This window comes from Paramisgurnus dabryanus, chromosome 19, assembly GCF_030506205.2.
Source record: "Paramisgurnus dabryanus chromosome 19, PD_genome_1.1, whole genome shotgun sequence".
NCBI lineage: Eukaryota > Metazoa > Chordata > Actinopteri > Cypriniformes > Cobitidae > Paramisgurnus > Paramisgurnus dabryanus.
The window spans coordinates 8,926,064-8,938,528 of NC_133355.1; the positions used below are offsets into that span (position 1 = coordinate 8,926,064).

The 12,465-nt window shown below is 36.3% G+C and overlaps 1 protein-coding gene across 1 annotated transcript; it reads right to left on the reverse strand.

Moving 5' to 3' along the window:
* Positions 1-986: 986 nt before the first annotated feature.
* On the reverse strand, positions 987-9,086 carry vamp1a (vesicle associated membrane protein 1a). The gene is made up of 6 exons (XM_065287899.1): positions 8,716-9,086; positions 8,408-8,423; positions 7,390-7,516; positions 6,799-6,957; positions 3,878-3,929; positions 987-2,397 (listed from the first exon to the last, which is right to left on the reverse strand). Coding segments are annotated over exons 2-6 (357 nt in total). The 5' UTR covers positions 8,410-8,423; positions 8,716-9,086; the 3' UTR covers positions 987-2,380.
* Between the last annotated feature and the right edge of the window lie 3,379 nt (positions 9,087-12,465).

A 12,465-nucleotide genomic window follows, 5' to 3' on the forward strand; every position in this document is an offset into this window, starting at 1 on the left:
GAGTTCACACTGATGGACAACTTCTCTTCCAATTTCTTGTGACACTCGAGTCTGTCCCAAAATACGACTCCAGTGCGCCCTCTTGGACTCTCGTCAAGGGTCCCTAAAGTCTGCACTACATGATGTCATCAAAGTGTGGACTCCAGGAGGTCCACAAGTGCGGAGAGTGCCGTTTGGGACAATTGAACATATATCAGCGTGATAACAACTACCTTAAAGGACCAAAACTACGGAGCCCCTAAGGGGCCATGGAGAAAAAAATTAAATAAAGTTTAGCATGCGCACGTAAACCTATCGCGTGCACGCGTGAAACTGTCGTGTTTAGTTTCATGTGCACACGCAAAAGTTTCACTTTAGATTTTTTTTACTCCAATGTCACCTTAGAGGCTCGGTAAAAACCAATCTTTTGGAAAATTATTTTTAATTTTTATTATTTATATATAATATATTTTTTTGTCCCGAGTCCCGTTCGTTTGTATTGAGAGGGCGGGGTTTATGACTTGTACTGCAGCCAGCCACCAGAGGGCGAACAAATCCAGTGGCTTCACTTTTTTAAGATGTATTATGAGGCACACCATTTCCATAACTGGGCTCAGGGGGCGCCAGAGTATACAGGGGGTCGCAGGATCTGATATGCTTTGAGCTCAAATAAAGATGCATAAAATTTTCCACTAATAATTTTATTAATAATTTTATTTTTTTTAACATATGCTAACAATCCTAAGATATGGTTTTAAAATTATCGTTTGTAAAATATTTATTTCAAATTTGCTCTCTACCTCAATGTGCAAGTCAACGTAACTTCAAAATCAAACACAAAGACAGATGTAGACGGTTGGGGGGGCTCAGATTGTCATATATGTACTTATTAATAACCATGTAAAACATAAAATCACAAAGAATTTCAAAATGATTGATAAATTTTTGTCGCAGCCTTGGTCACACACAACCACACCCAAATTGAAATACAAAGAGAAAATGGCAAGTAAGAGCATAATCACTTTATTAGAATTAGCACATGGTGGGCAAGCAGACATGCTTTAATAAACCACAGAAGTTAGCAGCTCGGCTCAGAATGCTCAGGGACAGCTGTTATTTTATGCATTTCTGCAGCACATATTTACAAATAGCTTGCATAAAACACTACATTCCCGAATGCATTCAGGAATCTAACAGGAAAATGACATTCACTGCCATTCGATTAGATTGGCAAATTGAATTAATGCGGGGGTTTCTGCGCGCACACACACGATCTTGCATTAATTTCCTCGTGGAACACAACAAAAAGAGCAAATTTGCTTTCTTTAGGTGCTGGACAATATGTCCATATCTGTCATTAAACTTAGAATCACTATGATGATGGTTGTTAAAGTGCCCATTTAATGCATATTTAACACAAACACATGCAGTGGTGCATCCCTGAACATTTGTTAACTCCAGTGCTGATGGGGTACCTGCTCCCACGCTAAATATTTACAAATACTCAAATACATTTAAACGAGTCTTTCTGATTCATATTCAGTCATTGCAAAGATATCATGGGACCAAATTCCTTGCAGTTTTTGCATTGCGTATAACTTACTATAATAGTTGCTTAACATGGGTCATTGTGTCACAAAATACCAAAGCTTTAGTGCATTTTTAATACTGTGGCAACTGATTATATTAGATGCTTTCTTCATTTTGCACCATGTCTTATTTTTTTCCTTTGTGATTTTGCTGATCTTTTGGTTGACATCTGTTAATAACAGTCACTACATACAAAGTAGCAACCTTTACACTTAACCTTTGGATTCACAATGTGTAGTACACGTTGTCACATTATTTATTACACATGATGACTGGCCTGCACTTCAGGTTTTAAGGTCCATCATGTAAATAACGTTGTTTTCTTAAAACCTAAATGGGAAAGATTATTTTTGTATGCAACCAATGAAAGAAATATCAATTTTCTTCAAATGAAAATTCTTGCAGGACCACTGTGGGAAAAATAATAAGCTTTGGCATTGGTGCATAAATGCGTAAATTTTCCATCTGTTTAGTATTAAACGAGATCATTTGGACCCGTGCTCCAGATCTAGATTATTGCATCACACCCATTTTGTTTTGATAAGGACCGAGACAAATCCCAAACCACAGATTTTCCAAACCAAGAGTTTCTTGAGTACGCTCGGGCACTGGTGCGAAGCAGTCAAGAGTTGCAATGGAAAGCAGTGATGGACAATAGGAGGGAGAGGCACTGCGTCAACGACTGCATACACACACACTGTGAATCGAATGAAAGGTATTGGTGGGGAGAGATGGAGGGGTGGAGTTGAGTTCACACAAAGCTCGAGCTCTGCTGCCAGAGTCTCCTGTCCTTGTGTGTCCCAAGAGATGCTTAGTAGTAGAAGTACACTGTTGACAAAGAGAAAGTAAAATCACAAATATTTTCCTGTATTTAGATATGGTAACCTATTTTACAGATTTTAAGAGTTCCTCATTATATATTGCACTATATACACTCTTAGAAATAAAGGTGCTTAAAAAGTTCTAAACAGTGATGTCATAGAAGAATCATTTTTTTTTTTTTTAAAGGGACACTCCACTTTTTTGAAAATATGCTAATTTCCCTGCTCCCCTAGAGTTAAATCTTTGATTTTTACCATTTTGGAATCCATTCAGCTAACACAGTCTCACCCCATGGCGTCAATATTTGACGACACTTGACCATGCGTCAATATGTTGACGCGGAGGGTATACCTTTCGCGTCATTTTTTGACGAACTGGGGACTTCAATACTATTACGTCCGTTGCATTCTCTTTCCTATTTTCTTACCATTTTCGCGTCGGTTTAGGGTTAGATTACGCAAAATTAAACCGTGTACGCGAAATTAAACAGTTGTCACCTGGCGTTGGGGTTAGAGTTAGGTACGCGAAATTAAACAGTTGTCACCTGGCGTTGGGGTTAGAGTTAGGTTTGGGTAGGGATGTCATTATGTAAATCTAACCCTAAACCGACGCGAAAATGGTAAGAAAATAGGAAAGAGAATGCAACGGACTTAATAGTATTGAAGTCCCCAGTTCGTCAAAAAATGACGCGAAAGGTATACCCTCCGCGTCAACATATTGACGCATGGTCAAGTGTCGTCAAATATTGACGCCATGGGGTGAGACTGGGTTGATTCAGCTCATCTCTGGATCTGGCGTTTCCACTTTTAGCATAGCTTAGCATAAACCATTGAATCTGATTAGACCATTAGCATCGCGCTCAAAAATGACCAAAGAGTTTCAATATTTTTCTGATTTAAAACTTGACTCTTCTATAGTTGTATCATGTACTAAGACCGATGGAAAATTAAAGTTGTGATTTTCTAGGCTGATATGGCTAGGAACTATACTCTCATTCAGGCGTAATAATCAAGGACTTTGCTGCTGTAACATGGCTGCAGGAGGCGCAATGATATTACGCAGCAGCCGAAAATAGTCCCCTTAGTAACTTTCAATAGCAGGGGACTATTTCCGGGCACTGAGAATCAGATTCAATGGCTTATGCTAAGCTATGCTAAAAGTGGTACATCCAGACCCAGAGATCGGCTGAATGGATTCCATGAAATATTTAACACTAGGTATAGTGAGAATATATATATATTTTTTTTAAAGTGGAGTGTCCCTTTAAAGAATCATTCAGTCAAAGATTATTTAAAAAATGTCACCACAAAGAACCTTTTGTGAAACAGAAAGGTACTTTGTATGTTAAAGTTTCTTTATAAAACCATTCAGCCAGAAATTATTTTTCTATGGCATTGTGAAGCACCTCTATTTTAAAAGTGTATATACTATTGCATATACTGTATTACGTAGAATTAAAGTGACATCACAGTATGTGGGTACTCACTGAAAACGACACCAATCATGATGACCCCAATAATGCCCATTATGATCATCATCTGTAAAGAAAGAAAAGAAAATCCATCACCTTATGGAAAATACTTGCAGATATGTGCATTTCAAGAATATATAACAGAATACAGATACTTTTTTTATTTGTGTTATGTGACTCTTGACCACAAAACATGTCATAAATTGCATAGCCAACATTATATTGCATGGGTCAAAATGATAATTTTTTGTAAGTAATGGTCATGTTCCATGAAGATATTTAGTAAATTTTCTAATTTAAATATATAAAAAATGCATTTATCATTAGTAATATGTGTTGCTAAGGACTACATTTGGATAATTTTAAATTCTATTTTCTTAATTTTGTAAAGATCTGCAATACCGCGATTATCCACTAGAATTACCCAATTTATGAAAAAACTGAAGCCAAAACATTATTTACTAATTTAAATTATGATCTCTAACAAAATTCCTTCAAAAAAGCAATTATGTCAGCTTTTTGCTAAAAATTTATTTTTTAAAGAAAAATACCCATATTTAAGAGTTTATAAGCAGAGAAAAAAATAGATTGGATGTAAGTTTTTTTCCCGTTTTGTTTGTTTGTTTATTATTTGTTTGAAAGCAGAGGGTCTGTTCTTTCATTTGATATATTTGTTATGTTTATATATTTTTAGAAGAAAATTTTTCTGGAAGGCATTTTGTGAAACTTTTGTGAAAAATCAAAAAAAAAAAATGGCTGGCAGGGAATGAGTTTATAAATTATTTTTTCTATTCAGCTTTCATATAATGTATAAATCTCAGTTTAAAAAAAAATACTGTATGACTGGCATTGTGGTTCAGGGTCACATGTGTAAAAAACAATAGGCCTAGTCAAAACACAATTTATATATGATATGAAAAAGCGATACATTTTCATTTGCGTAAATTGCAATTTAATAGTTTCTCAAAATAATTAATGTTATTTGATAAATTTTTTAACTTATTTTGTTACAATTCAAAGATTATAATTTAATCTTACTTTTTTTATTTACGTGTCAGTTTCTGTATTTTTAGGTCAATGAAGAAGAGTAACTCAGACTCGTTCTTTATTGATACTATATTGACTTCATTGTATCTTCAAGATAAATTAAATAAAAGATTAATTAAATTTCAAAATGAATCCTGAAAAAATATTTTTTCTTTTCTATTATAACTACCTACAGTTTGTGACCCAGTCTCAGCTAAAGTAATTTTTTGTGACATAAAACCATCCAAAGAACATTCTGTGAAAACATAACCTTAAAATCTTTAATATTGACTGAATAAGGTCATGTCAAAGATTGAAATCCATGTGAAATCAAAGACTGAAATCAACCTTGGATTTCACAAACCATAATTCCAACATCATTTAAAGAAGTGTGTGCTGGTAACAGAAATGGAGTACATATCTAAAAATGTAATGTCACATATGATGGAGAACGAATGAGAATGATTAGAGAGGGTTACATCACATCTGGGTTTTAATCCAGCAATGCTGTAATCCAGATTGGGACTAAGAGACCCTCCCCCAACCCAGAATAGAGATTCGATTGGACAGGCAGCTGTTCAGCCATCTGGGGTGGGGGTGGAAGGGAGTAATAAATTTAAATTCTGTCCAGCAGAAAGGAGAAAGTGGGGGAGTTTATAAATTAACTCTGAAGGATGGATTGACAGATAGTTGGGTGGAGAGATAAAAATGTAATATGTGAAGTGAGGCTGACAAGGGCCAGAGGAGACATTGCAGACTCGTACAAAATGTCCACAACACATTTAAAGCGTTTTTGCATTTAAAGGGATAGTTCACTTTAAAATAAAAATTCTGTCATGATTTACTCATCCTCATGTTGTTCTAAACCTGTATGAATTTCTTTTTTCTAAAGAACACAAAAGAAGATATTTTGAGAAATGATGGTAAACACACAGCAGTAAGTGACCATAGACTTCCATAGTAGGAAAAAAATATTTTGGAAGTTTTGTGATAATGACTAAGAAATATTTTGATAAATGATGGTTAGCACACAGTTGACAGTACCCATTAAATTCCATCATTTTTATTCCTACTATGGAAGTCTATGGTCACTTACTGCTGTGTGTTTACCATCATTTCTCAAAATATCTTCTTTTGTGTTCATCAGAAAAAATAAATTCATACAGGTTTAGAACAACATGAGGATGAGTAAATGATCACAGAATTTTCATTTTAAAGTGAACTATCCCTTTAAGCAAGATATTTTTTCTATAACTCAAATTACAATCCGAAGTATATATCTGTGGTTTAATCTTATAATACTCCAAATAATTAATTTTAAAGCCGTGAATCTAAATGAATGCTGTATATGAATAATAAGAATTAAAATATTACTAGCAACTAATAATTAAAAAATACAGTAACTTAAAATTTGCTGTAATGTAAATCTTCTGTATGCCTGGGGTGTAGCTGGACCGCTCCGCTACCGCAGTACATAAGATTGCGTCAGAGCTGCAACTTGCCTAATATATCTCCAATGCTAGCCAACGCTGTGATTTATGGGATAGGCTGTCTTCGGGTTATATCCAAATGAGAATGTTACTGCATTAGTTGTCTTCATGCTGACCATGTAACATCACCAAAGGAAGCACTATTACAGCCAATACAGTTACCACAGGCTATTTATTCTAGTAAATTTATTGAATTAAAATCAATAGATATATTTAAATCTAAACATTTTTAGGGAATATGAGCTTAAACCAAATCAAACTCAGATCTCTGCATGGCTCTCTGGAATACTTGATTCTGATTGGTCGATTGCACCATCCCCATTAGGTGATATCAGGCCATTCATCTGGACTACTTTAGCTGTACTACATAAATCAAGGCCCTTGTAGCCGCACTATACTGTATATATTCGCAGTACGCACCTTCATGTTCTTCCACCAATATTTGTTTTTCAGTTTAGCAGCGCTGCTCTCAAACTGCGATGCTCCGGCCTGCAGCGCATCTGCCCGGTCGTCCAGTTCTGACAGCTTCTGATCTCTTTCTAGAACCTTGTCCACATTCACACGCATGATGTCCACCACCTGAACACATTTACAAAATTGGGTATCAGTATTAGGACCCTGACTCAGCAATGAATCATCACTTATATGACATCACCGATGAATACGAAACTGAAAGTGGCCTAGACACAAAATTTCTTTATGTCCCCATCGAAGTCCCCTGGCTCCCTGTGGACATGCTACTGGATATTATGTGAAATTTTAGGAATCCAATAAAGTCTGTAACTCGCAGCTGTGATACAATTTAAGCCATATTTGATTACATGATTTAAATAATGTATTATTTCTGATATTAACTTGCTGATTCACAGAGTTGGAGACTAATACTAATACAATGACTAACTTAAAGTAACTCTGGTTGTTAAATAAAATACAGTTATCAACAGGCTACTGATATATAAAGTCCAGTCATATATTTAATATCATATTTGCATTGACACACTTTGTTTATACCTCATCTACTTGGGCCTGTGTCTGTTGAAGACGGCGATTGCTGGTGAGGTTGGGAGGTCCGGCAGGGCCTCCCTCACCCTCTGGAGCCCCAGGGGCTCCGGGGGTCGCACTGGCATCAGGTGCAGACCTGAGGGAAGACATAACAAGTGTTTGTCCATGATGTGAGAAGGCTTGAGTTTTTAAGGGCCCTTAAAGTTTTCAATGCACTGAAATGCAATATCAGAAAGCCTGTCCATTTATTTCTAAAGGCAGACATCATGATCTATGCAGAGAAAAGATTTGAATTAGGATTGCTCATCCCAATGCAGCAGGCCATGACGTACTGTAGTCAAAGCTCTTTAAAAACCTTGAATAAAAATGATGAATAAGACATCATCAACTAAAATTTGCAATGTAATGCTATATTTGTCATATGTCACGCTACATGTCACATACTTTTAACATGATAAAATGCAGTAGTATGCTTCAGCATTTTCTATAATACATTAGTATAATGTGGTATATTTATTATTACACTTTGTTTATTTTTAGTATTCTGCAGTATTAACTAGTTAAGTGATAAAATGCAGTAAATACTATAGTATCCTTTTAATATTTACTGTGAAATGTTTAAAACCCCTACTGCATCTAGGAATTTTACAAGAGCATATTATATGAAAGATTGGAATTTATGGATGCTGAAGATGGATGGATGCTGGAAAATTATCGGTGCAATTGCACCTACATTCCGATAGATGGCGCAGATGAACACTAGAATCAACGCAATTTATGTTGTATCAGCTGTAAAGCGATGCTGCTGCGGTGCTATTAACAAGCTGTCTTAAAAATTTAAATAGGTACGTACATCCAGCTGGTAAATATAACATATGGCACATGCATAATCATTTCCCTAGTAATTGCAAAATAAAAAGTTATTTAAAAACACTAAGTAAATACAGAAGATGAAATATCATACTTTTAAAACTTCGGCTTTTAAATATACCAACGTAACTGGATTATAAATACTGGAAATACTCACATTTTGTTGGCAGTTGCTTAATAAAAAAGATCGTCGTCAAAAGGGTGCAAAGAGAGGGAGAGAGAGAGAGAGAGAGAGAGAGAGAGAGAGAGAGAGAGAGAGAGAGAGAGAGGAGAGAGAGAGAGAGAGAGAGATTAGTAGTCAAAAGCCAAACTTCCAATATTGCACCACACAGTCCGCACAAAGAAAATAACAGTTTCTTGTCCTAAAATCGATATTATTAAATAACACATAATATTCCCATGCTGATAAAAGGTGACAGCATGAAGCGACCATAAACCGCGTCATCACAAAAAGTGCTGCATTACCGAAAGAGCTTCACGCGACTTAAGCCTCGTAACACAAATCCTCTCCGTTTGCTGTCGTGCAAAGACCTTTCCTCAGTTTTTTCACACTGGATGCGAATAAAATGTCCTCCTGTGAAAACGTATTTATATTGCGCAGTGCGATGGCGACTTATTCAAAACGGCAGCATTTAACTTTTGTTAGACGGCAGTAAAACGCAGTAAATCAAGCGACATGAGCATGACGACACGCGTCTCAAATATACAGATTAAAACAATCAGGACAAAAAAAATATTACAGTCCTTTCGTGTCCGCTTGAAAGTCTATGTGAGTGAAGAGAGGAGGGTTTGAGAGCGAGAGATCACGATCGGTCTCTGTGAATGTCTCTCTCTCACTCTCTCTATCTCTCTTGCTCGCTCACTCACCCACCCCTCCCGCTCCTCACGGTAACGTTAACGGGACAGCACTGCGGTGCTGCACAATGTAGCTACACTTCCTCAGTCACAGATTTGGGATTTTAGCTGTAGGAAAGGGAGGAGAGGCACATGGGTGTATGCTTTTATCAGCATCATCAAAATCCGAAGTGAGGCATTAATACGCAGCATTATCTGTGCATAATATTAAATAATATAACTTTCAAGTCATTGCATTTCCCAACACACTCATTATTGTAGTGATTAATGTAGTTTTATCTTAAAGCAATGCAAAATGGCTGTCCACTGTGAGGAAATCACATTATAAAGATATCGTCTTAAATGCAATAAAAAATAACGCTGCGCCAATTTGAACACATCTTATGGAGACATATAGGTTAGCATAAGTGTAATTTTGGCTGCATTTGCACAGACATAAGCAAACAGAAGCGGCGCAGCCAATAAGAAACATCAGCAAAGTGCAGATCGGTCGCTGTGGTAACAGCATCACTGTAATGACTGCTGAGCTCACACAGCACCAAATCAATGAGAGAAATATCCACTAATGACTCAACGGAGACTCACACAATCAACAAATGTAACGAGTAAAAAAGATTCATGGACTAGCAAAGAAAGGCTGTTTTTGGGATGATCAGTTCCTTTCCTATTATAACAGACTCTGTCATGCATTTAGTATGTTACCTATAATATGTAAGGTTGGCATTGAAATAAAACAATCTAGACAAACTAAAGTAGCAATCCACATGTACTGTACATATATACGCACTTTATAAAAGTATATATTGCATTAGGCTACACAACATTAATGCATTTGGCAGATACTTTTATCCAAACAACTTACAGTGCATTTAATCTACAATACACACACGCACGCACGCACACACAAGGTTGACTAGGACACACTGGGAATTCATTCATTTTTAATGAGTATGGCTTAAATTCATAATAATGCCAGATTAAATAATAACAGGAATTAAAACAAAGTTGGCTTGTAGGGTTGTTGGGCCCTAGGCAAGATCACGAATAAAGCGAAGAATGTTTTCAGTGAATTGATAGAATATAAAATATGTTCACAGTTTAAATTTTTTACGCAAAAAAGTAAAATATTTAAGGGCACCTATTTCATTGCTAAAAACCAACGTTATTTGTGTATTTGGTATAATACAATGTGTTCGCGTGGTTTATGGTTAAAAACACATTATTTTCCACATGCCGTACATTTTTGTAGCTCCAGATTTCACTCGCTTCCTGAAACACAACGATTTTGTACAAAACTCATCGATTTGAAAAGCACCGTGTCACTGATTGGCCAGCTAATCTGTACATTGTGATTGGCCTGAATACCTCTGACTTCACCTGGAAATGTGATGCTCCTTACCATGTTTGAAAGATTTGGTCACAATCCAATGCTAACGGGAGTTAACTTACAGGCTGTGAGTCCGAAGCAGGAGGAATTATGATAATGTCATTTTTTTTCTACAATACCAATCCCAGGAAGTAAACTGTTGTCTAATCTGTGTGTTTGTAGTCCAAGAAAAGAGATTTGCGTTGGAAATGATAAATTGAGTCATTGTTAATTTTGGGGTTTGTACCTTTTGCATATCATTAACATGTACTAAAACACACTTACACAGCCAAGGAAATGAAAAATCGTGAATCGGATCATAGGTGCTCTTTAACAGAGTAACAATCTGCAAATAAGATCATAAATGAGAATGTTTTGACAAAAAATACTTTATTTTCAGTTTGTCCTTTTCAGCATTTAACTATACACAGTTTTCACATGTACTTCTTTCTTACAAAGTTCACCTTTTTGTCAAGTTGTAGCCCAGCAATTGTATATAAACTTTTAAACTACTTTTAGTAGGTAGTTGAGTGCACATCGACATTCTTTAATCTTCACAGCCCTTTGCCAGTGGTGCCATACTTTTCAACACACTATTCGTAGTAGTGACAATTATGATAAATATATTTTTTCTTTTTTACATTAACCAGCTGTTAATTCGATTCCTTAAACACCAAGTATTACCAACTAACTGAGATGTAAATGAAATAAGCCCATGAGTTTAGATTTTTACAAATGACAGTTCACATACATTCATGTTAACAAAAAGTACAATGTTTTGCGAGTTGGCAATATTAATTTACTATCGTCAGAGGATATATGCAGGCGGAGTCGGAGATCAGGATGTAAAATAATCTCACAAGGAAGGAAACATAACGATGACTATTTACAACAATTGGGAAAACAGAGTGAGCTTATATTGAATGAAGATGATAATTGGGATTGCTGGCAGGTGAGGGTGATTACAGACACAAAACAAGTAAGGAAGCGTGGAGGATGATGGTAAACCTCTAACCACTAGGCTACGACTGCCCCAGGACAGGGGTTTAAAAGAATCACATACAGGGCTCCAGACTTACTTTTTTCACTAGGAGCACTGTGGCCCCCAACTGAAAATTTTAGGGGCACAACCAGAAAATTTAGGGGCACACACTGTAAATCAATATGCTTACCAAATATTCACATTTCTACTAAATTTCCACTGTATTACTAATAAATACTTTAATGATAGATGCAGAAAGCACAATGTGCTGTTTCAAATTCAGTGTCACATCACAAAAAAGTGGTCAAATGTACTGGTCGCACATGTGTACGACTGGATGTAAAATTCAGTGGCACACTCTCAAATTTTGGTGGCAGTCTGGAGCCCTGACATAAGGCCGGCATTGCTGTCACACTAGAGATGGGGGTACAGGAGATACAGATGGCCTCTATGTTTTGTTTGGTGATTTTTGGCTGGTCTTCATGTCTGAAACGAGGGATACGGAAATGGCCACTTTGGCCATGACAGGATAGCCTAGGGCTGTCACAATGATTAAATAATCATTTCATTTCATTGCGATTGCTTGACCTCATCGCGATGATTTCAGATCACCGCAATGATTGCACATCTCTCTAACAAACACAAGGGGGAGCTGCAGCACCTGTATAAACAAGACAGTATCAGATGGTGCTCCCTAACTGAGAGTGGAACGTGATACTTTGCAAAGCCATTCAACATGTGTACTAATATGACCTTAGTATGATTGGCTACTCTTTAAGGCTTGTTCTGGTATAGGCAGTTTATTTATTTTTTTTCAGTTATTTTTCAGACTTTATTGTGTTTATTTCTATATGTGTGTAAAACAAGCAAAAAATGTATGAGAATTAAATGTCAAAGTCCTAAAACAGGCAATTAATCGTCATCATTTATTAAACCATTAACCGTCAGCCAAATATCTTAACTGTAACAGCCCTAGGATAGCCCCCCAAAATTTGTGGGGAACTCTGAGGTG